The sequence below is a fragment of the Seriola lalandi genome, unplaced genomic scaffold, assembly GCF_002814215.2.
Source record: "Seriola lalandi dorsalis isolate HSWRI2012SDOR001 ecotype SW California unplaced genomic scaffold, Sedor1 jcf7180002054411, whole genome shotgun sequence".
In the NCBI taxonomy this organism is placed as follows: Eukaryota; Metazoa; Chordata; class Actinopteri; order Carangiformes; family Carangidae; genus Seriola; species Seriola lalandi.
In genome coordinates, this window is record NW_019524964.1 from 90,276 (window position 1) to 115,484 (window position 25,209).

General features: G+C 40.9%; 2 protein-coding genes across 5 annotated transcripts; one reads left to right on the forward strand and one right to left on the reverse strand.

The window, feature by feature from the left end:
* The first annotated feature begins 3,115 nt into the window (after nucleotides 1–3,115).
* On the forward strand, nucleotides 3,116–12,681 carry rabep2 (rabaptin, RAB GTPase binding effector protein 2). 3 transcript variants are annotated; one of them, XM_023409988.2, is made up of 12 exons: nucleotides 3,121–3,468; nucleotides 5,127–5,282; nucleotides 6,222–6,304; nucleotides 6,378–6,755; nucleotides 7,040–7,135; nucleotides 7,295–7,393; nucleotides 7,885–7,998; nucleotides 8,601–8,679; nucleotides 8,812–8,823; nucleotides 9,093–9,247; nucleotides 9,820–9,936; nucleotides 10,096–12,681. In XM_023409988.2, the coding sequence occupies exons 1-12, from the start codon at nucleotides 3,444–3,446 to the stop codon at nucleotides 10,198–10,200; spliced, it is 1,419 nt and encodes a 472-aa protein (XP_023265756.1). In that variant the 5' UTR covers nucleotides 3,121–3,443; the 3' UTR covers nucleotides 10,201–12,681. The 3 variants fall into 3 exon arrangements, with proteins under 3 accessions (XP_087031176.1, XP_023265756.1, XP_023265757.1); XM_087175050.1 differs by having other exon boundaries at nucleotides 3,116–3,468; nucleotides 8,601–8,823; XM_023409989.2 differs by lacking the exon at nucleotides 8,812–8,823.
* Nucleotides 11,564–25,209, reverse strand: atp2a1 (ATPase sarcoplasmic/endoplasmic reticulum Ca2+ transporting 1). 2 transcript variants are annotated; one of them, XM_023409986.2, is made up of 21 exons: nucleotides 25,093–25,209; nucleotides 23,267–23,405; nucleotides 21,759–21,839; nucleotides 21,565–21,650; nucleotides 20,051–20,206; nucleotides 19,772–19,913; nucleotides 18,561–18,727; nucleotides 18,385–18,473; nucleotides 18,173–18,275; nucleotides 17,947–18,078; nucleotides 17,513–17,638; nucleotides 17,130–17,348; nucleotides 16,926–17,037; nucleotides 16,603–16,826; nucleotides 16,276–16,496; nucleotides 15,923–16,125; nucleotides 15,502–15,587; nucleotides 15,178–15,311; nucleotides 14,575–14,692; nucleotides 13,754–13,871; nucleotides 11,564–11,883 (listed from the first exon to the last, which is right to left on the reverse strand). In XM_023409986.2, the coding sequence occupies exons 2-21, from the start codon at nucleotides 23,352–23,354 to the stop codon at nucleotides 11,873–11,875; spliced, it is 2,616 nt and encodes an 871-aa protein (XP_023265754.1). In that variant the 5' UTR covers nucleotides 23,355–23,405; nucleotides 25,093–25,209; the 3' UTR covers nucleotides 11,564–11,872. The 2 variants fall into 2 exon arrangements, with proteins under 2 accessions (XP_023265754.1, XP_087031175.1); XM_087175049.1 differs by lacking the exon at nucleotides 11,564–11,883 and having other exon boundaries at nucleotides 13,743–13,871.

A 25,209-nucleotide genomic window follows, 5' to 3' on the forward strand; every position in this document is an offset into this window, starting at 1 on the left:
ACTTTTTCTTAACCTTGCCATCTTATGGGGGGAATTGCAAATCTTCAATAATAATAATAATAATCTTTATGTACTGTATAGTCATGTACACCCATACTATTTATTTGCCTGTACTCTCTGCCACATCCTGTTTGACTGCAAATGGATGAAGCTATGACTGAATGCATTCCCTCTCAATATCACATTTCTAGATGAAAGTAGAAGAGAGGCATGTATGAAATTCGTTGGTATCACCATTTCAGGTGGCCACAAGTTTGCTGAGAACAAACTAATTACAGGTTCTGTGTATTTGTAACTGTCTGAGAGAAAGGTATTTCATTTCAGTGTTTATTTTATATGTATTTGAAATTTAAGTTTGAAATCATTATAATGTGTTAAAACTGTAATATAAGATTATCTTGAACGCAACCTTTTGGGGTTTCAAGTGGTCAGAGGTCACACCTGGGCATTGTGGGATATTTTTACAAAAAAGAAAAGAAAGAGAGGTCCTACATGTGCTGAAGGAGAGCCAAACGTGGCTACTGAGGACAATATTCTGCACGGTTGGAGAGGCGCACACGGTAGTGTACTTTTATTTAGTTTTTCATATTTGGTATTTATGTTTAAAAGTGACCTTTTGTATGTTCCTTTGATGTTTTCAGTTTAAGCAATTAACGGGTGTATTTGGTTGTTTTTGTATTTTTTTGTGTGTAGTTTTCACGGTGTCTGATGACAGAGATGCTTGAGAGAGAATAAAACATCATGAAGGACATCTGTATGATGCGTGGCCATATTTCTTGAACCGGTGCAGCTACAGTATTTCCTATTTTAAACCAAACACAGACCCTGTACAGCCATGTCTTTGTCGCGCAAAGGAAACAGGTGCAAAAAGACTGAACTGTAAAGCTGATGCAAATAAGATAGTTTCATGATTACATACATTTTCTGTGAAGGACATCAAAGAACCATAGATCATATCAACATGCAGTATGAAAAGTGACCTGCTTTCCACAGAGGAGACATTATCCTGCAGAACTCCAGGGCCAGTTCCTTGTCAAAGCTGATAATACACTACAGTACGCATCCAAATTAGGCACTTTGCACTTGCAACTTAGCACTATGACAAGCACAAACATCCATGCAATCAGATTTCTGTGCTGATTTTTGTTTTGCTGGAAGGTAGGCTTGGACAATTCCTTGAGTTTAGATTAGATGTTGAAAACCACATGAAGCCATGACAGAGCAACACATTTCCCCAAGGCCATTTAAGTTCTGACCTTCATCAGCAGATCCCTCTTCCAGCACCAAAAACAGAAAGCTGTTAAAAAAAAAAAAATTATGGCTAAAGCATCCAAGAGACTGACTCTAACCAGATGTGAAAGCACTACAGCACACAGAGACAAGAACTTAAGAACTGGCCATATTGGCAAAAAAGGCTATGAGGCAATTTTGCAGTATTTTTAGGATTTCTTTTCTTTATTTTGAAAAAGAGTTTCAGACTTAATGATATGTTTGGGACATTCCCAGATAGTGCTTTAAAATTAAAATATAGATTTAGGAATCAATCTTGGAACAAAAGTAAAACAACTTCATACTGTATTAAGGTTACTCAGGACTGTTAAAAATGAACATATCATCTTCTCCAATAATACCAGCAGTCCTCCATCAGAGGGTATCCATATTCCCCTCCCTGTTATTTTCATTATAATATGCTCAGGATAATTGAAACCATTTGCGAACTACTGTCCGTGAACGTTTCCCTAAAGTTTTTCAGGAAAGTTTGGTAAACGTTCCGGGAACGTTCATTTTTGGTAAAAGTTGTGGTTATACCATCTGTGGTATACATCACAGTAGATGGTGCTATTGTAACATTTTGGACACTCATCGCGGACATCCCTCGTCACCCCCACCCCCCTGTCAATTAACCATACCCACACGTGACTCTTCCATTTGGTGAAAGAACACCTGCGTTGAAAATCCACGTCTGCTGGAGCAGGTAAGCCAATTTTGAAAAACAGTTTTAAGTCCAATTTACATCGTCATTTTTTACTTGCTGACTGAGTTATACCACGTGTCACACTTTGTGCATTTTGGTCTTTTTTTGAGTAAAACCAAAACATGCTAACATGTAGCTGTTTCAATCAATCAATCAATCAATCAATCAATCAATCAATCAATCAATCAATCAATTGGTCACCAGTGGGGCAATAATGGTTATAATGCTATAACCATAACTACTCATAGATTTTTATTTCACGCACATAAATTGTCTTGGGATTATATAACGCTGAGTTTTTATTTCTACATCATTAATTGGTTAAATACAGGGATTACGAAAGTGGACCATATTCACAAATGCTTTTCATTTATTTGTAAATTAAATTAATATACTCAGATATTTTTTTATTCGTGGAATTTGAGTATTTGCAGACCGTTTTATATTTGGAAGATATTTTTGTGAGTGAACAAATTTATTTTTTGTATTTGTGGAGGCTTTTTTATATTTACAGATCACACATTTAAAACGGGATTGCCAATCTGGTGACACAAATAATACGGAGACAAATCTACCTACCTAAGCCCACTTTCCTCTTCACCTGCTTCCTCCATAAGTTTTCACATCTCATTTCCTCTTCTCTCCTTCATTCTTTTCCTCCCTTTCTCTTCCACTCATCTGTTTCTACTCTTTTCTTCACTCCTCAAATCCAGACTTTCTCCCCTGTCCTCTTCTCACGCGTTCTCCACTCCTTTCCTCCTGGTTCTTCTTCACTTATTTTCCTCCTCTCTCCTTCTCTTAACTTTAGGTTTTCTCTCCTTTCTCACTCCCCTCATCATCTCTTCACCTATTCCTGGTTCCTCTCCTGGGCCACAGGTTGTCCTGTCCTTTCCTCTTGCTCTCTTCATGGCTCGGCCAGTGCGCCGAAAATCAAACCATCAAGTGTTCTGCATCAAGCCCGAATGCTGCGCAAGTTGCCAGGCAACAGATTGTGGCTGTTTCCCCCGTACAGTACTTATAGATCTCCATTGATGTGTCAGTCCAGTCAGAGAGACTGGGAGAATATGACATCAAGCTGAAGTTGTGGGCTGCCAACCACCGGACATGACTGGAAGCCTACTTAGGGTGTGGGATGGAGGATATGGGCGTAGCAGTTACAAAAAACAAAACCTGAAACCACTTTTCTTGGTATTTTAGTACCATTTAACCAGTCAAATAAAACGCAGATTAAAACTCAAGACAAAGTGGGATAGGCTTTTGAGAACAGGAAGGAGGTTGACGTGATTTCCGCAGGCTTAGACCGGGGAAAGTTGTTTCCTGAAGTTGACACTGTGCTGATAATTTCCACACCAAAGTCCCGGTGTTCGTACAAATAAGAAACATGACCTGGAAAGGTTTGTCTGACCGTTGGTAGTGGTTTTCCTCGTCAGTCGATGAGCTGTTTCCTGGGGAGCTGTCTGACGAGAGGATGAGCTCCAACACTGAAGACACAGGTAAGAAATAAAAACACCGTTAAACTTTAATCTCCCTCAGGTCTAACAGGATTGGCTGTGATGTGACACTAACCTCTTTACAACTTTAACAGTAGTAAACATTAACTTCAACCTGTTGCTTGTCTTCAGGGAGACCTGTTGATATTCTGGACCGACAAAACGGCCTGTTAGCATCGGTGATGGTAGAAACGAACTCGCGTTGCTAGCCGTTAGCTGACACTAACACTCGTGTTCAAACTGTGGTCCGGAGACCTCTGTAAACCCCCTTAAAAGGAGTTTAATGTGAGGTTTTTTACTCTGAATACATTCATTCATTGCGAGAGATCAGTTTCACTTTTTTGAATGCAAGTATTATATCTGTATAGCTAACCGCTAACCGTTTAAACATTGGTGGAGGAAGTATTCAGAGCCTTTACTTATGTAAAAGTGAAAATACTGCAGTAAAACAGTACTTCATTACAAGCGAAGGTCGTACATTAGCTTAAAGTACTCACAGTATCAAAAGTACTCCCAATGCAGAAAAACGGTGTGACCTTATTATTGTTGAGTTGAGTGGTTTAATCTATGAAAGTGTTTTGCATATCAAATGAATAGCTGTCAAATGAATGTAGTGGAGTGAAATGTGCATTTTCTTCTGAATTGTAGTGGAGACGAAAGATAATGTAGCATGAAATATAAATACTCAAGTAAAGTACAAGTACCTCATATGTATACTGAAATACTTATATACATTTGACTACTGTTTTTAAAGGTGTTCTTTGAGAAAAGTATTAGTGTGTACTAATGTAGGTCGCTTGGGATGTTTGGGAACTTTCAAGGTAGAGTTGGAACGATGCTTGTTTTCTGATAACAGAAGAGGACAAGCAGAGTAGGCTTCTCAGGTGTGCCTTGGCAGCAACAGTAACACAAAGATGAAGAGGTGTGATTTTGCTATCTAAGTATTCCCACAATAGTTGAACCCCCTCCTGTATATTTGACATTTAAAAGCACTGAAAATTGATTGGCACCTATTTGGCTAATCAAAATCATTCAAGTCAGTGCCAGCTATTCTGACAATACATTGTACAAATGTATTTGGACAAATGTGATGTTGCAAATCTTCTGCTTTTCTATTGTTTTATGTCTTCATAAGTCAAATATCTTTAACTTGTAACATCTAGTTGAAAAATAAATTAAGTAAATTAATTGAAGGAACAATTCAGTATATTTCCTCTCCTCATCAATATCCTACTGTACTAAACAACTGGTCATGTGCCCTGACATACTTTCATATACAGTAAGAATGTTGTCAGGTGTTGTCATCCATAGCCTAAACCTAGCACATGATAAGGTTTGTGAAAATACAGATTATCATGTGACGGGCCAACCTGTGTAGAGTAATCTAAGGATTTTTATAGCACAATCAAACAGTAAACAACAAGGATAACACAAACATGCTGTGTAGTTTAATGGAGCTAAAATAATGCTAGGAATACATCCTGTATTGATCAGTGACATCAGATGAGCTTTCACCTCATCTTATTGTTTTGTATTTCCTTTGTCTGATTGCTAGTAATGCAGATTTCTTTTAATGACATCACCTGACTGTTTACCACATGCAAACAACCACAAAACAACTTAATGAAGGCACAACACAGAAATCTGTTTGTCATTTTCAGAGACGAGCCTACAGGCCCAGCTAGCCGATAGCCGAGCTCAGGTCGAACACTGGCAGGGTGTGGCGACGATCTGTGAGCTGAGCAAACAGGAGGAACTGGCAGAGCTGCAAAAACAATGTGATCAAGAGATCCAGTCTTTGCAGGAGGCTCTTAGAGGTCAGTGTGTGTGTGTGTGTGTGTGTGTGTGTGTGTGTGTGTGTGTGTGTGTGTGTGTGTGTGTGTGTGTTTGGCTGGGCCTGTGTGTTTAAATGCAAGAGTGAAACATGGTGTGTTTGTGACAGTCCTTGTGGGCACATTGTCTGGTAATTTCACATAATAAGACAGTACTGTCTGTTCGTAAGGAGAAAGAAATGAGAGCCTAAATAATCTGAAGCTGGACTCCATGTGTGTCACATCTAACATTTTTCACATAGATGCTAACACTCTGTATTATTCGGTAAACATTGAGAGTTGGAGATTAGCATTTCATTGTTGGACAAACACAAGAGAAACTTCATGTGTTTAACATAAATACAGTAAAAGCATATCATAAATAAAATCATACAAATTCATACAAGAAAATATGCTCGTTTATATATCACATAAAAACAAAATTTACTGGATACCACAGAATATTTTTGTTTCATGAGCATATTCAGTGTACAGAATGTTTTTACACTCTGACCTTGTTTGCAGGAACTGTATACATAAGTAATATTTAACTGATGGGAAACGTCTCAATTGGTTTCATTTTAACGATACAAACCAGTTTTTACTTCTTAAAAAAAGAACTGGTGCTTTTTTGTAATGGGAACTAAACAGCTGTACAGTTGTCATTTTAATTTCATTTCCTGTTTGTGTAGTTTCTAATTGAGGTCAGATGGTTGAAATAACATAATTGACAGTGTTGTCTTAAAATCAGTTGTTTTAGTTTCAGTTGGACATTTGATACAAATATATATATATATATATATATATCTCCTTTTTAAAACAATTAAAGTTTGTTTATAGTGTTATAACTTCTTACTAATAAAACTAAATGCAATCTTGTCCAAACCATATGACAGAAGGATTAAATGACTTCATCATTATTTTCTTCTCCTGTTGTGTTTAAAGAGACAGCAGCACAGTATGAGGCCAGGATAGCTGTTCTTCAGTCTCAGCCTGTGGAATGGAGGAGAGCCAGTGGACAGAACATGGTCAGTGTTTTTCTTCAATTGTGTCTCAAGTGTTCTCGGACCCGATCTCAATTTGTTTTTCTCTACCTGTTAGATCAGTGGGAGGAAAGTCAGGATGGATGCTGAAGTCTCCAGCAATGAATCCTCAACACTGATCAACAACAGCCTGACAGAGGCTGAGGCATCGCTTTCTGCAGGCAAGACGCACAGCCAACCAGCAGAGCTTGAGGCAGTGGCAGAGGGAGAAGGAGGTCCACTTACGACAGAAGGGTATTTTTCACTGCGGAACTGCGACTCGGCCTCGTTGTCCTCCTTCTCCTTAGACACACCCTCCCTGCCCCGGAAACTCCATGCTCAGGACGACACAGATTCGCTGGTGTCCACAGGAACTTTGGTGCCTGAAGCCATTTACCTGCCACCGGCTGGACACCGGCTGGTCACACACTGCGACTGGGATGCGCTCAACGCTCAGGCATGTCCTCTTTTGTAATACATTTACATACAAAGACACGAAATCCACTTGCAGAAATGTAATTTTCCGCTGCTTCAGTTTGTCTCTGAAGAAAAAATATCTTTGGGACAACTGATGTGTACTTCACAACGTCTTTCAACATTGAAAATATTGTAACTTTGTGTATTTATATATTCATGAAAACATTGTTTCTCCTCAATCTGTGCAATTTTAATTTATTCCGGCATGCTTTCAGTCTTCAGTCAGTCAGGTGTAATGAGAGTGTGCTGTGTTGTGCTGGGCAGGTGTCAGAGCTGCGGGGGGAGGTGAGTCGTCTGCAGGCTGAGAAGGAGGAGCTGGAGAGAGAACTGGACACACAGACCAACCACACACACAAACAGGTGGGTAATACTGCACTGCGTGTGGGTAGACACCTGTGAGTGTGTAGAGACTGTGAGTCAGTTTCACACAGTGTCCTCATAGTGTACACATCATATCACAGAGTGGCAATGACATGCACAAACTTATACACATGTTAATATGTTGGTGTGTTTGTTCAGGTTACAATGCTGCAGTCTCAGGTCCAGACCTCAGAGGCCCTCCTCCAGGATTTGCAGAAATCTTTTAGCCAATCGCAGAATGCCGTCCAGAGCCGGCTGGTGAGTGACATCTTGTTGATCCTACCTGGTGTGTGTGATTGTGGCAGGGATGGTCGGAGAGCTTTAAAGAGAGCTTGGACAGAGCCAGACTTGCTGTTTAAGCTCTTTATACTAAGTTAAGCTAACTGGCTTCTGGCTCTGGTTTCATCTCTATCGTACATATAGGAGAGTGGTTTCAGACTGCTCACAATAGTCTTTGTAAGAAAACAAATAAGCCGGTTTCCCAAAATGTTGAACAGTTCCTTTAAATATTCTTATGATTACTTTTATTTTATCTGTCTTGATTTAAAAAATGGAAGGATGTCAAGAACAGAAATTAAATTGTCTTTTTGTTGCAAATGTGTAACTCAAGTGCACAATGACTCACTCACCCACCACATTAAACCAACAGTAGTCACTTGATTCCTAGGGCAAGTCTGTAGTTGTGTGCCAGCATACAATTTATTAATACTTTACTGAGTAGGTGTTAAAAGTTGCAGTTTTCTGTCCAGGCAGAGTTGTCCCTCTCTCAGAGGAAGATGTGCAGTGAGCTGTGCAGGCTGAAAGGAGAGGAGGTTGAGGAAGAGGTACCAGACTCCAGCTCATCATTCCAAGCAACACTGCAGGTACAGATCCTGTTTCAGGTTTTCATTTACAGTAGATCTGACCCACAAGTACTGCAGCAAGGAAAACTCACTTTAAATCCATTTTATAAAGACTCATATAAACATGTAGTGTAGCACAATTAATTAAATATATATAGAATCATGTCAACTACAGTATACTGACAGCAATAGTTTCATATAGCATTGTGAAGCGAACAGAAACCTGCAAGACACTTGCTTACGCCTCTTTTGAGGTGACTTCCTGTCTGTTTAGTGCTGCTTTTCTTCATTTGTGATATCTCCTGAGATGACTGGACATTATCCAAACCTTCACACACTTAAACATTTTGTGTTTTTATGAAATCTCATATTTGGACAAACATTGAACTTTATAACCAAGTTGTCATTGACATGGCTTTGGAAGTATTTTCACCATCTGTTGGTCATTTTCATTTTTTATTTGGTTTCTTTCATTTGATGAGTCTTGCAGTACAGGTGACAGATTGTGTTTGTGCTTGACAGCCTGTATAAGAGATAATGGCACAGCCTCAAAGCAGCATTTACTGTATGTGTCTCCTGCTCACGGCGTCAATGTGTGTTCACTGTTGAACTCTGATCTGCAGGGGGCGCACTGTGAGGAGCGTCTTCGCATTGAGATAGTCAACCTGAGGGAGCAGCTGGACACTCGGACAGAGGAGAACGGTGTGTGGATTACATTCTCATGTAGGCAGTGTTCCTGTACTGACTGGCTTGACTGTAACACAGTTTTTTTTTTTTTTTTTTTCTTCCTTTTCTCGCTTCCTGCCTGCTCCCACCTGCAACTTCTGTCATTAGATGTTTTGGAAGGTGAGTGAACAACTCATGCTTTATTGTTAGTCTGGTGAGCCAGTGAGTAGGTCTTGTGGTTAGTGTATTACATTCAGATTTAATTCAGATTTATTTCACCTTTAACCTTTGTATTCCCTTTGGTGAGAACAGTGTTATCTTCACCAATAGAAGATAAGACTCAATCTAATAATCTGGAATTTTCTTTTTAAAATGCATGTCATTGTTTGTCCAAGTAAAAAAAAAACAAAAAAAACAACCTTGTGCCTTGTGTGTGATTGTGTGTGCAGTGCAGCTGTCCAGTTTGAAGACGGAGACGGAGAGGATCCAGGCTCACAAGGACCAGTTGCAGGCTGAGCTGCTGGCCTGTCGCACTGAACTGGAAGCCCTGCGGGTGGCACTCTCTCATGTACAGAGCACCAACAAGGCTCTCAGCAGTGATAAAGTAAACCCAATTTTATTCTAGCACCAAACGTAGTGTTACTGTTGATGCTTGTATGTGAGCTGCTGTCTGTGTGCCTCAGTGAAGTCTATAGTGATGTTGTAATGTAATGGTGATGAAATTGTTATGTGGTTGGCTGGTTGCATTCTGTGATGAGCTGATGAGCTAAAGAGGCAGGGATCGACAGAAGTGATAATTCATATATATTTATATATTTTTATTTTTTACAATTATTAATCATATTGTTATGTTAACACACGGCCCAACTCACTTGTTTCCAAATATTTCAATAAGTTGAGAAATTTTTTTCTAAAGCTGCTGTTTTCAGAGTCAAGAATTAACCTTCAATTCAAATTAATAATTCAGATTATTTGTCTCAGCTTTAGGGAATTAAATATTAATTAATTGCACATGAACTAATTTCAGATTTCTCAGTTGCAGAAGAAAAGAAGTATTGTTTTCTGTTTTTGATCATGCGTCCATATTACAATATTTAGACAATGAGAAACCTAAATACATGTACCACATCTGTCATCAAACTACTGGACTTTAATTTGACTCGTTCTCTCTGTCAGGCGGCCCTGCAACAACAGTGTCTGGAGCTGCGAAGTCAAGTGATCAGCCTGCGCTCCCAGGTTGAAACCAGCCAGACTGTACAAAGGGACTTTGTCCAGCTGTCCCAGTCACTGCAGGTATGAACTAGTGGGCAATGGTAGAATTCAGCTTGAATGGTGGGGACGGTTAAAAGCCTGATTTAAAAAAAATGGTGAAAACAATTATCTCTTGCAGAAACTGATACATATACATCAGTGACAAACTGTTGATTTACTCGCTGCTTTCTTACCCTTCAGGTGAAGCTGGAGTTAATTCGGCAGGCTGAGAGTCTGGAACAAGTCAGGGAAATCCTGGAAGAGGGGGTCAGTGAAGCTGGTTCCTCACCTGCAGATGCCTCGTGAGTCTTAGAAAACCAAAGAGCACGGACCAAGATGAAATATGCCTAGAGTGACCAATAAGGGCCAGCTAACCATGGCCACATTAAATACAGACGCTGTGGGAAAGTGACCACTGAAATCTTCACAGCTGGTGCTGCAAGCACAGTATTGCAACACTGATGGTATTTCTAAACGGAGACATGATGGTTCTGTTTGTTCCACAGATGGTTTGGTGTCAGTGACTCAAACTGTTGCTTAGTGACCAAAGTGATCTTTGATGAACCGTTAATTCTTTGCAGACACTGTTTAACTGTTTAAATGTCTCACAGTCTCCATTTTTCTTACATCTAATAACGATTATTTCTGTACTAAAAAATATGTAAATATAATCTGTTTATAAAACTGACATGACTCCAGCAAAACACTCAACAGTTCAACACTTGATTTTGCACTATATCAGTAACTAATATGCAAACTACACAATCAATTTCCCATGCAAACACTGCTTTGTGAAAAGATATGAAGACCTCTACAAGCAATGGATTCATAAATACAAAATATACTCTCTTAAATTAACTGCATTTCAGATGGGATTTTTATTATCTGTATTAGTTTGTTGTCTTTTTCTTTAAGCTTATTATTACTAAGTATTCCTGTTGTTAAAACAAAAAATCAATGAAATGTGAATGTGTAACATTTTGCCATTTTTTTGTGTTAATACATACTGAAAACTAAAGATAGACTTTCACCTTTTCTTCTTCAAACTTTGAATTCATAATTAGATACTATGATAAAGTTTCTGAATTGCATGCAGGGTTGCCTAATATGAAGACAAATTTCAAATTTCTATGACTAATACGCATATTAGTTTGTTACACAGCATATTTGATATATTAATTAGATAATTTCTATTGAATCTATTTATAAAAACATGCATGCATCTTGAAACCGTATTCATGTATGGAGTCACAGGCCAAGATCCAGAGTAAACTTCCTATGCAGATAATAGAACTTAGAGTAATTTAGTACAAAATGATACATAACCTACATGAATTGTAATCACAGAGCTGCAGCAACAGTCATAAATCAGTCTACATGAATATATTCACAGTTATTTGGCCGAGTAGTGACTAGTTACAGAAGAGCTTTTGTTTGAGCAGGGTAGAAAACTGATGGTAACAAAGTCAAACACAAAGAAGTTTTTGTCAAACCGATGTTGAGCATTAATTCCTCACAGCTGCAGAACTCTTGTAAACTAATGACTTTGGTTTTCTGTCAGACCAGGTCCACTACGTGTCGTTGACCACATTATAATTCCTGCTATGCTAAACAGCTTCTCACGGCAAATTATACACATCAAAACTGAAGAGAAAACTGAACACTGAGGTCCAAGTTTGACAGTTTCTTTAATACATATCTTTATTCTTTAAGAATAGAATCAACACAGAATAGTTTTAATAACTCTTACCTATATATTAATTTCAGTACATACACAGAAAAAATATTTTGCAGCTTTTTTTGGGTGTATTTTCAGATGGCTTATGTGTTTTCTGTTGTATTCATGCCACTTGATGATTTGATCTCATCAGGTGAATCTTGGCAGGCTGGCTTTCAGTGGGAGCGCTCAGCCTTTTCTCTCCATCCTCTGTGTCTCTGTGCTCTCTCTGCCTCAGACACTCTCTGTTGCACTTTGCCTCTAGACTTTCCCTGCATGAGAAAACAAAGACTTGTCAGTTATACGGTGATGGCAGTGTTCCCAGGTTAAGTGAATACATTAAGAGCTAATAGTTTTTTGTTTAAGGGAATTGGACATTAAGTTCTTGGGAAATATGCAGTTTTGCTTTGTTGGCTTGAGGTAGATGAGAAAACTGATGTTAACTTGGCTCAGTGCAACCAAACGGCTAGCCTGTCTCTGTCTAAAGGAAACAAAATCCACTTATCAGCAAATCTAAAACTTGTTAATCAACAGATTAGAGCCTCTGCTGGTTGCCTGGCAACTGCAAGAAATCATGGTCGTATTAAGGAGAGGAAAGGGGACACATCTGGCAGACACAAATTTATTTCCTCACGTTTAGCCACTAGCTACAGTCATTGGCAGTGTGGTTGATTGTGAAAGTGTTGATTCCTGAGGAATTTTTCATTCTTGTTTCTCATTTCCTTTCTTTTACTATCTAAATAAACAAAATGCAGTGTCCTTAGTGAGCTCTAGAGGTGATGGAAGGCAGATTTTGTTACCTTTGGACAGAGCCAGGCTAGCAGTTTCCCCCTGATTCCAGTCTTTATGCTAAGCTAAGCTAACCGGCTGCTGACTCGAGCTTTGTATTCACTGTATTGATCAGAGAGTGGTATCAATCGTCTCATCTAAGAATATCAAGAAAGCAAATAAGATCATTCCCCAAAATGTATCGTGCTCATTTTTGTGTCACACAATGGGAAAACTTTTCCTCACTTTGTGACAATATCAAGTGGAAAAAGTTTTTAAGCCAAAATAGATAATTTATGTATTATCTGTTTCTTCCTCCAGAGGATCCACAAACTACCCTATGCTAAAAGCTAAAGTAGCATATTCCAATGGTAAATACCAACTATGCACCACTACATATGATACTGTGATACCAATTATTAGATTTCTACTGGCAGTTCATGACAGATTCACAGCCATCAACACGATCACAGCTACATTCACAGTGCAAGTGATTAGTTCAGAAAGATTACCAAGATCACCAACATGTGCACATGCTTAACAGACAATGTTTCTTTGACAGAGTCACTTAAACATATATAATACCCAGCATGAAACTTGTAAAACATGCACATGCAGAGTGCTTAAACCTTTAGCTTGAGTCAGGGGAATACCTTGTTTTGTTACAGGGGTATGTAGGAGGGGGAAACAAGTTTAGACTGGATTGTCAGAAGGGGAACGGGGAAAAAGAGCATCCAAGGAGAGGAGCATTAAATGAATGGGAAACACAATTTAGCGGATAGAAAATTAAAACAGTGTAGAAAAAGAAGAGTGGGGGGAGAGAGGTTAACAGTTAAAATACATTAAAAGACATTTAATTGGGAGGTAAATTATTCCATAACATTCAATCAATCAATCAATCAATCAATCAATCAATCATGTTTTCTTTGAAAATTATTGAAAAGGAGAAAAAAAGTTTAGGCTGAAATGTTCAAGAAGGAGGATAAAACCATGTATTTTTAAAATGTGTACATATTTTTTAAGTACCTCTATATCTAGCATAAGCAACTGGCAACTTCTAAACACCTGAATGAACTGAAAGCTCACACCTGAACTATTCCCAATTACTGTAGCTACACACAGTGGCTGCATTTTATTTCATTCTTTGTTTAGATTAACTTGTTAACTGTGATTATGATTGGTAGGACATAAATAGTAATCTCAGGCACAGTAACGGTAGGCTCAGGTGCACATCATCACATCCTAGAAAATTGGTATGAATTCATCCATATCCCTCTTCTCATAGTACAAGAGCATCACCAACCTGATGTAATTATGTCTGTGTGGAGTTTCAAATAGTTTTTTACACATTATGGAGATCATACTAGAGCTTACCCTCCAGATATGTGCGAGCCACAAACTTGAGAAGCTCATCGATGAGGATGACTGGGAAGGAGAGCTTCAGCACCATCAACCACTGCTCCACATTCAAGTGAGTGAGCTTGAAGATCATCTGTGGACGAGAGCAGTGCTGTGTTAAAACTGCCAGATAAATATCAGCCAGAAATCACATCATGGAGAAGGGACATGGAAAATTAAATGAATTTAAGAAGCAATAAATGCACATAATAAATCCGCAGTAATGATGGAAGGTGACTCATATTAGCTTATTGCTAATATTAACAATATTGGCACATATGATGGCTAAACAGTAATTTCATTGATTGGAGTGCAGAAACTTCATGTTTGGGGTAATTTGATACTGTTCTTACTATTTTTACACTATTTGTCCTCCAGCTGTGCTTTCAGCTGTATAATGACATAATGACCTTCACTTAACCCTGATCCTCACTGTTTCACTGCTAATGTCTTGATTTTGGGACTTAACTGGAACTTAATGACTCGGAACTAGTTGTACTCGGCTACTAAGAAGCAAAGTTAAATTAAACAGGGCACCTGGGGACTTGTGTCAAGATATTAAGAAACAACTGAAACAATGAACCATTTGAGAAGTTCACAAAGCCGAGCAACTGGATTGATTGGGTGCCAACCTGAGCGCCACCTCTGTTAGTGATTTGGGCAACAGAGTGGTGTGTCATCTGTAAGTATTTAAGCAATGACAGTGTGAGAGAGAACATGGAGGTTGGCAGAGGCGGTGTGTGTGTGTGAGGGAAGAGTGGAGGGGAGATGGATGTAGTGCAGGAGGCCAGACTCACGGGCAGTGGGTCGACGTAGATGATCATGAAGTGAAGGGACATGGAGAGGCTCATGGCGCCCACCAGCCAGACGTTGCTCCAGGGGGGCATGCGCACCAGGGACTGGTTCTCAGACAAGCTGGGGGGAGGTGGGGTTGGACGGGGAGGCGGAGGGGTACATTAATGCGTGTGTGTCGAGGTGAATGCATGAAAATATACACTTGAAGAATAAGAATAAACTGGAAATATGGCAAATAATGAAGAACACCATCCTGGACTAGGCTTCTAAAAACATCTCAGCACAGTGGAAACTGTTACAGTGAGTGTGTTTGTATACTCACAGCCATGTGTTTTCAACATGTTATACATTCATATCATAGTAACAGCTGCAACTTCCATGAGTGCATGTACTACATGTACTACAAGGAAAAGTAAAAACCACAGTGTAAAACTGCTCAAGAAAAGTCCAGTGTTTGTCCACTAGTAACCAGAGTTGACAAATACATTCAGAGGAGTAAAAGCTGCTATATGACTCTCTGGATTGTAGTAGAATAGAAGTATAAAGTAGCATTGAATCGAAATACTCAAGTAAAAGTACTTCAAATTTGTACTTGAGTACAGTACCTGTTCAGAGCGTTGCACATCTCGATGGTGACTAGCACAGACAGAGCCATGGTCATTGGAGGAGAAGACTCGAATACCTCGCAGGGAACCCCGGCAAAGTCCTCATTCTCCTCGCTGCACTGCATGAAGTGTGACTGATGGGAGAGACGGAAACAGGCACAGTCTATCAGATGCTTAGAACCATCTTTGCAGTGTGTTTGTATTGAGGTGCTGTAGTTTTATATGATTAGTTTTCTGAGTTACAGCAGTTTACAGTTTAACAGTGTCCCACAGATAATTATTTTTCACAGCAGAAGTTCACAGACAACCGTGTTAAATACGAACCAGTTGGTGGAAGGTGACCATCGGGCCATCGTCACTGTACACAAACCACCAGGCGGCTGCTGCAACAGTAGCAGCGCCAACATAACCTGAAAGACATGTGACCGTGTTTAATCTCAAACTCTTGACCAAAATGTGGATGGTACAGTTATAATGGCAGCCAAAGAGCTTCTGATGATGTTGTCAAAGAAATCAAATGTTTATTTGATGCATAATACCATAATAGAGGTAGGTGTGTTACCATGGCAATGACATAATTTGCAAAAGTCAATTGAGGCAGACAGGGGATGAAGGATTTATCTGCAGTATCAGTAATAATCAAATCAATGTGAAGTATATAATTTCATGTCCATGTTCCTGCCCTCAAATGCTTCACTGGATAAGACCGAGTTAAAGAGAGAGAGAGAGAGAGAAAACACTGTACTTCCAATGGCCAGATATCTGAAGAAGAGCCAGCCAGAGATGAGCGGCTCCTTGGGGGAGCGGGGGGCTTTGCCCATGATGTCCAGGTCAGGGGGGTTGAAGCCCAGCGCAGTGGCAGGCAGACCGTCAGTCACAAGGTTAACCCACAGCAGCTGGACGGGGATGAGAGCCTCAGGCAGACCCAGGGCAGCAGTCAGGAAGATACTGAAAAACAGACAGATTTTTTTGTATTAGCTTTGACACGGTTCCTCTTTTTGTCTTATGCAAAGACTGGAACTTTTTCTTGTAGTTGCGCTAAAATGTCACAGACAAGAGTCACAACATCCCATACACACATACATATCCTGTACTCACCACACGACCTCGCCTACGTTGGAGGAGATGAGGTAGCGGATGAACTGCTTCATGTTGTTGTAAATGGCTCTGCCCTCCTCAACAGCAGACACAATGGAAGAGAAGTTGTCGTCAGCCAGGACCATCTCAGAGGCAGACTTGGCAACGGCAGTGCCAGAGCCCATGGCGATGCCAATCTCCGCCTTTTTCAAGGCAGGGGCATCATTCACTCCATCACCGGTCTTAGTGCAGGGTAGAGGGGAAAATGGAGGAGACGAATGATGTATTAGCCTGAGACAAGTTATGGTATTTGCCTTTTAAACACAACAAAAGCTTTGTTCTCCTCACCATGGCAGTAATCTCATCAAAGCCTTGCAGGAACTCAACGATCTTCGACTTGTGGGACGGTTCCACTCTGGCAAAGCAGCAAGCCTTTCGCACGGCCTTCTTCTGATCATAGGGAGCGAGGTCATCAAACTCACGACCAGTGAAGGCCTTGCCAGTGACATCCTCATCCTCGCTGAAGATGCCGATACGACGGCAGATGGCCACAGCTGTGCCCTTGTTATCACCTAGGGGCAGATAGAAATTAAGATTTAGTTTTAGCTGTTAAGGTTTACATTTATTTGGTCTAAAGGGAGATTAAAATACAGGATGACACGTATACTGACCAGTGATCATGATGACACGGATGCCAGCAGCCCTGCACAGCTCGATGGAGCTCATAACTTCCTTACGAGGAGGGTCGAGCATGCCGACACAGCCCACAAAGGTCAAGTCAGTCTGGATATAATAAGAGAGCAAAAAGTTTAGTGTCCTGTGGAGACACTCACAGCTAAGAAAACAATTTTCATTATCTGTCCTCCGTCACCCACCTCATAGTCTACAAACTTGGTTGAGTCCTCCAGGTTCATCTCCTCCTTCCTCAGAGGTGTGTCACGGGTGGCCAGAGCCAAACAGCGGAGGGTGTCGCGCCCTGTGCCCCACTCCTTGATGACTGACATGATGTTGTCTTTGACCGGGCCAGTCAGGGGTACGCGGGTGGTGCCCACGCGGACGTAGGCGCAGCGCTCGATGACACCCTCTGGAGCACCCTGATGACACAGTAATGACAACCATTTGTGTGTGTTTGTTGAACAGATATTTGGCTCTATTTCTTGTGATTCTTTTTTATTATAATGCCACAATATTTCTTATATAGTTCCCACATTTGAACAGTTTTTGGAGATGCCCTTTTGTTTATGTGTCACGCACTCACTTTGACAAACATCTTGTTTCCCACAGGGCCTTTGGCAGACTTGGCAGGTGAACAGTAGACTGACATGGACTTCCTGTCTCTGGAGAACTCCAGGGTGAATTCCTTCTTCATCAGCTGCTTGATCACCTGCCAGAAAGTGAAGGAAAAAGAAGTGAACTGGATGAAAAAGATCAAAAATCAAGGTTGAGTCTGGTATGTCCTCAACAATGTGCTGAAACATGTGACGTCTTTTTACATTCAACAGCTCTTTTGATCCATTGTTCAGATAAAATATTGATAACAGCCACTTTCTTGAATCTATGTGGCCACTAAAATGAATTTAGAATAGCAAAAACTTTTATTTTGGAGACACATGAACCTGTTTTCTGTGTTAGTGAGATGTCTTTGTATAGGACAACACATTGCATATGCTGTGGGATCTTTTGCAGACTTACAGTGCAGCACGTATTTGCCCTCTCCACCTTGGACAGACCACGCACTTCAGTGTTGAACACGTTCATCTTCTCCACCAAACAGCACAGGGCTGTCTCAGTGGCCTCACCCACTTTCTCATAAATACCCTTGGACTGCACCATGGGCCGAGAGAGAGAGAAAGAAAGTGAGTATATTTTAGCCTCATCTGTCTTTTACATGTAAACATACAAAATATCCTCTGCAGACCTCATTGTAGTCCAGAGAAGAGTCATTGCACAGAGCGCAGATGGTAGCCAGCTCCACCAGTCCGTCAAACTGTCCGCACTTCACAGACAAGTTATTCTTTGTACTAATAGAAAATGACAAAAATATGTAGTCAAGATATTGTTCTGCAAGAATGGGTTACTGTTTTATGTGTGTGTCTTTTTAACATGAACTCTTTACTCTTTGACACTTACACTTCTCCCTCAGGGGTGTACTTTGAGCCAGAGATGTCGAACTGGCCGAGGGAAACATTGTCGGCCTCAACTTTATCGATGATGAACATCTGCATGAAAACGTGGGGAAAAACACAGTCTCTGTATTAGATCTGCTCTCCTTTTCAGAGACCTCACACCTGTGAACATGAACCCACCTTAGTTACACACATCTGGTTGGTGGTGAGGGTGCCAGTCTTGTCGGAGCAGATGACTGAGGTGCAGCCCAGGGTCTCCACAGAGGGCAGGCTTCTGACGATGGCGTTCTTCTTGGCCATGCGGCGCGTTCCCAGAGCCAGGCAGGTGGTGATGACAGCTGGCAGGCCTGATGGACAGATGGTTGAAGCGCAGGGGGAAAAGAGAGGTGCACAGTGAAGATGACATGAGGTGAAAGGTAAGATGGGTTGGAAGATGGACAAAAACATTAAGGGGGTCTTCTCAATCCAAAAAAAACAGGTGATAAAGAATGATCTGACATGTCTGCTCAAGACCAGCTGGACTTTAGGGGCTCTGCCACTTGGCGAGCTGACAGTATTGGTGGTCCCAACACAGTCCTTAACACATTAGTTGGAGCACACCCAAACTGCAGTGTTCTCCAGAGGTATTCATGTGGGGAGGGGGCTTCTGCAAGCCACTCAGTCCCTCTGCAGCCAGTGTCAGACCTGGGTTCAGATTCTTGGCAAAAATCAACGCTGACAATGATGTGAAGAAGGTCTGGAGAGCGTCCAGCTTAGTGACATTATGGTGGCATCGGTGTTTGCAGATGATGTTGTCCTTTTGGCATCATTAGACTGTGGTCTCTGAGGTGTGTTGGCACAGTTTGTAGCTGACTGTAGTGTGACGGGGTGGAGTGAGAGCACCTCCAAATCGGAGACCACTATTCACTCAGAACAAGGTAACATTTGGTCTTTAAAAGTCTGAAAAATCACTGAATTCAATTCCCTCTCTAAAAGGCCTAAAAAAGTATAAGTAAGTAAATAGAATTTCTTTCTTGCCATACATATACAGGTATATATATATATATACAATAGACATTATTGCCAAAGACATTTTTATATATATATTTTCCTGGTTCGTGGTTGTAGTTTTTGAGGAGACTTTATACCGATATAAACTACATAAAGCAACAAAGTAATGAATGAGCATCAAACTGGAAATCAACTTGACAAATTGTATTATATCCACGATATGACGTTATTAAACTGTGTACCAGTGTTAATATTGTAAAGATCAATCTTAAGCCACAGGCCCTCATTTAATTTCTAATGGACTGGGGGCTGCAGCTTCATATAGACGAGCTACACAACATGAATCTTAGATATGATAATCTTCTTGGGCAAGCAAATGGAAGTTAATCCCAGTGGTTTACCTTCAGGAATGGCAGCCACAGCCAGAGCCACAGCAATCTTGAAATAGTAGATAGCACCGCGGATCCAGGAGCCTCCATGGACGGGGTCATTGAAATGACCAATGTTGATTATCCAGACGGCCACACAGATGAGGGAGATGACCTGGAGGACAGGCAGTCGAAGGGATGTGTTAGATATTAGCTGGAGTTTTGTTTCATGTACAAATTTTAGGTCATTTAGGTCTTGAACCTTGAACACAATATGAATACATAAATAAAAAACTGCTCTGTCTCACCCACCTTAGAGAGCTGCTCTCCAAACTCATCCAGTTTCTGCTGCAGAGGGGTCCTCTCCTGCTCAGTGGCAGCCATCTGGTCACGAATCTTACCGATCTCAGTGGTGACGCCAGTTGCTACAGCTATACCGGTGGCTTTTCCAGCAGCGATATTGGTGCCCTGAACAGAAATTAAGAGAGTGAGAAACTCATCAGAAAACCAGTTAGTCTGAAACATCTCAGCATCTTTAACGTTTATGGTTCCAGGAGGATGTGTCCTGATGATTTTAGTGATTCCCTGACTTTCATGAGGTCTGCATTTGTGGTTTTGGGTGAAATTTTACAACAACTAGGGCAGGATGGATTGAAATTTGTTTAACATCCAGGATAAACTGTAATAACTTTGGTGATCCTCTGGCTTTTCATCATCAAGCCAAAATTTCAGTTCGTCCACTACTTAAGAAATGTTTGCATGGTAACACACTAAACTAAGGTGGTGCACATGGTGAACAGTACATCTGCTAAATATCAGCTTTGCCATTGTGTGCGTCTTAGCATGCTGATGTTAGCATTTAGACGGTAGTGCTTTGGCTACAGCCTCATTAACCTCGCAGAGCTGGCAGCGTATCTGTAGATTCTTAGTCTTGTTATTGGTTAGTATTTTACACAACACTCAGGTGGAGCATGTGTAATTGTACTAATTTCAGCCAGGGGTTCAATGTTTTGAGAAACAGGTATTTAGTACAGTATGTGAAGCTTATGAGCTGAAGTGTAGCAGTGTATCTTCCTGAGGATCATTTTTTGTCCCTGATAGAACTGGGTAGTTTTATCAGTGTGAGCCACATGCTTAATTTAATAGTGATTTTAGAAGAAGCATGCATTAATCATTTATTTCCTCTGTAATAAGTCAATGGCAGTAACACACTGTTGGAGCAAAAAGATAAAACATATAAAGATGTATCTTCAATTTATAATAGTTAGAAAACTGTCATTGTTGACTTAGTGTTATTGCTCAGAGAGTCAGTCGGTTACAGGTGTGTATTTTACAGCAGGTGTTCAGTAGCTTTAGACAGCACAGAGCAAAGATGATGATGAAACATCACCTGGATTATCAGTTAATAGTCAGATTTGATCAGATTAAACCCACTGAGGTGTCATTTTCCATCCACCACACTTATGCAAATATTAGGAGTTGGGAGCAAAAGATAAACAGCTGCTGGTGCTTATTCTCTGGTCTGGTGCCATTAAAGAAGGAGAAGGCACAATGACATGATGTAATAAAGAGACTCCCTCTCAAACATTAGATGAACAAAAACAATATGTAAAACATGAATTAAATATGGTCACATATATATATATATTTTGTATGTTACACCTGAGCTTGTCCTGTTATAACAAGTACAAATGTGTGCTGTGAAAAAAGGTGTATTTGGTGGTACGAAGGAGGGACAGTTGTGGGGTTTAGGAAAAAGGGTTTAGGAGAGCAAGTGGAGTTTGTCAGGTCTGATGGAAACATAGAGGTGGAAAAGAGAGACTCACAGAGAACAGCATGTTCTTTTTGTCCTGGTTGACAGCTCGGGGGTCTGGGACAGCATCGGTGTGCTTGATCACGCTGACGGACTCACCTATAGGAGACACAAGTGTTGGGTCGGGTGATCAATGAACAAAGCAGATACCAAAATACATGGAAATACATCATTTTGTGGCCGCCCCATTTGTCATGCAACACCTACCAGTGAGAATGGACTGGTCCACACGCAGGGTTGTAGATTTGATGGAGATGATCCTGATGTCGGCTGGCACTTTGTCACCAACTAGATGCACACACACACAAACACACACGGAGAAATACACAAAAAAGTTACTTCATCAACAATCGGATTTGATTTAGCCTTTCTACTTTAAGCAGTTTTTGCCTTTTTTGCAGGATTATAGTACAAACTGTTTCATATCAATCTGACTGCAGCATTACAGCAGGATGGAGGTATGGGGGAGGGTATGGAGGGGTTGGAGGGGTTGGGGGGTTGGGGGGGGGTAGAGTTGATTGACTGGTTTTAGCACTCTGGATGGATGGTGTTGTTGTTGAAAGCTGATACCACAGTCAGAGTCAGAGAGAGAGGGAGACCTTGGGGAGATCATGAAATGAAAAGAACAGGTGTACAACAAACAGAGGGAGAGGGTGAGACAGAGGAGCGAGTCGATATTAAATGTATTTATACTCAAGCTTGTTTTTTTTTCTTCCCACAGAAAGTTCCTTCAGTTCCCCTCCACCCCCTTTTCTCTGTTACTGCCTTAAAAGGGCCCGTGTTCAATCTCAAGGACATCAGTACCCATGTATTTGCGCACACACTCACACACACACACACACACTCACACACACTTGCATGTGACTCGACTTAAAGCAGCCGGTGATTCAGTAGCTATAGGACGCTGAGGCGCTCAATGTTAAATCTGGGGTCAAACAAAGAGATCTGGCTAAATGAACAAACTGTATTGTTTGCTTGAGCCTGGGGCAAAGGTCATCTGATCATTCCTTCCCTTCACACTAGCAGTCAGACGTCATTACTGTAAAACACGTGCCGTCTAGATCCAAGGTTAAGAAGTCCTGGATAAGCCACAGAGATGAGCTTTGGCCTGATTATAACTGTGATACATGGTTAAAGTAACCTCTAAATATATATGTAGTAGCTTACTATCACTATTATTTATGATTTGACTGTCACAAGAAGAACTTTATTGCTTTGTTGCCAATGTAGTTTTCCAGTGCTAAAGACTTTATCATTACAGTATTACAAATGTAATATACTTGAATTTAAATCTCTGTCTTTTGCTGACTGACTGGAGACAGAATGCACACAGACCCACGGATCCTTTTTATTATTTGTGTTTAGGCACGTTGAATGCATGCTCATACCTTTCCCAAGCTAAATTTGCATTTTAAAATTGCACATTCAACAGAATTTGCAGACAAGTATGAAGAACTGGACGATGCTTTCTCCTCTTATATTATTACACCACTCGTGAAGAGTCCAGGCCACACAGACATGAGCATGCAACAACATCAACAGTCCTACCTCTTGTTTCACTAAGTTTGTTTTTCCTGTGCATTTCCTCCTTTTAAATTGCGATTATGTTCTTAACTGTGAGCTGGGACTATGTTGACTACAACAGTGTCAGTGGTTTATAGATTCTGAATAGACTTTCTGAATAACTGCAAACCCTCCATTATTGGGAATCTTACCGGAAACCTCCACCACATCGCCGGGGACGATCTCCCTGGCCTTGATTCTCTGCACACTCTTCCTGTCCGACCGGTAAACTTTCCCCATCTCAGGCTCATACTCCTTCAGAGCCTCAATAGCGCTCTCTGCGTTGCGCTCCTGTTTTGCGAAAACACACACAAAACATGGAACAGAAAAACATAAATGCTACAAACATCAGGAAGAGCAGCAGAGGAGGGATCGCTCCTCGAGGATGGAGATGGGTGTTTTAAACAGATGTTGAGACATTACAATATAAGTGAAAAGAAAAGATCACATTTAATGTTAATTAATTCTTACATATGGTAAGTAAAGGAGTCAAACACCTGAAAAGTGACTTGTGTAATTGTGCAAGTTAAACTATTGACCTTTACAATATTCCTGCAATACCTTTACAATGCATTTTTCTCAACACTATCCATGGTGTTGATTTAACTGGGAAAAATGACTTGAGTTGGTAATGTTAGTGTTTTGTCAGATTGTTGATGATGATAAATTCTTCAGTTATGTGAGCTTGACCTTTGACCTTTGATGACCGAAATCTAATCAATTTATCTTTGTTCTAAATTTGAAGAAATTCCCTCAAGGCGTTTCTGAGATATCGAATGGGATAAAAGTAATAACATCTGCTACAGTCTGAAACATTTGTGCACTGTTTTGTGCAGAGAAAGAGAGAGAGATAATTGAGGCTTTTCTTTTATTAATTTATCTACTATTTAGTTTTTAAGCCTATAAATATTCATGATCATATAAGCAAAAATCACAGCGGAAGTTTGGAGAAAAATCCTAAGATAAGCTTTTTTTGAGTTTAAGACACAAACTTTTAGCTAATCTGTTTCTGGTGGTTACCACATCATATATAGTATATATGTATACAGTATATACCAATTAGTTTCTATGGCGACAGGCGTGGTTAACCATGCCGCCAAAGATGGTGAGAAATATGTCAAAATGTCCAAAAAGTAAAAAAAATCTCAAAGAATAGTAAAAAAAAAAAAAGGGAAAATAGATAGAAATAAAAACAGATGAATTATTTACCACATGTGCAGTGAACACCACATGTGTCTGCACTGTGCGATGTCCATCTGACTGAGCAGCCTGAAGCTGAACAACAGGTTGATCAGAGAATAATGTTCAGTTCAGTCTGTGATTTCTTGCATGGCCGCCCTCGACCGCCTCAAAGTGTAAAGCCCAACTTACGCCAGCCGCCCCCTCCCTCTCTCCATTCTCCCCCCACACCCCCCCATGTGTGAATCCTTGTGCATAGTTTCCAAATGACTGCCACAGGGTTGATATGAACCCCCCCCCCGCCTCGCACACAGACACCGCACACACACTCCAGGCCTGTGGTAACCTGATCGTCCCTCTGTATTTTTACTGTGGATTGCACGGTGTGGATTGTTACGAAGCAGACTGCAGTTTGAGGCTTCAAGGCAGCACGGGTCCCAGTCTGCCCCCTCTGCCCCTCCTCCCCCTCCCCTCTCCCCTCCACTCAGCCCGTCGGCTTAACCTTTCACCTTTTCACCTCCTGCTGACGTCATGCCTCTCATTTTGGCTTCCCTTGAACTTTGAGCCTTCAGCCGCTGCGCTGGAAGGAGTGTGTGCTCACAGTAAAGGACACGGGCTGCGACCAGAACAGGCCGCCGTCGTGCGTGATTTATTGTGTGTGACTGTTGCTAAGTATGAGAGTCTATTTAGGTGTGTGTAAAAGACAGCATTCAAGGGCCAGGTATGTGTCCTTGTGATTGCAATTGTTCCTTTGTGCTCATGTGTGTGTGTGTGTGTGTGTGTGTGTGTGCTCACAGACCTGCCACACTCCAACGACAGCATTTGCGATGAGGATGAGGAGGATGACGAAGGGCTCGACGAAGGCAGTGACTGTCTCCTCACCTTCCTCAAACAAAGCCAGAACCTGAGACAGACA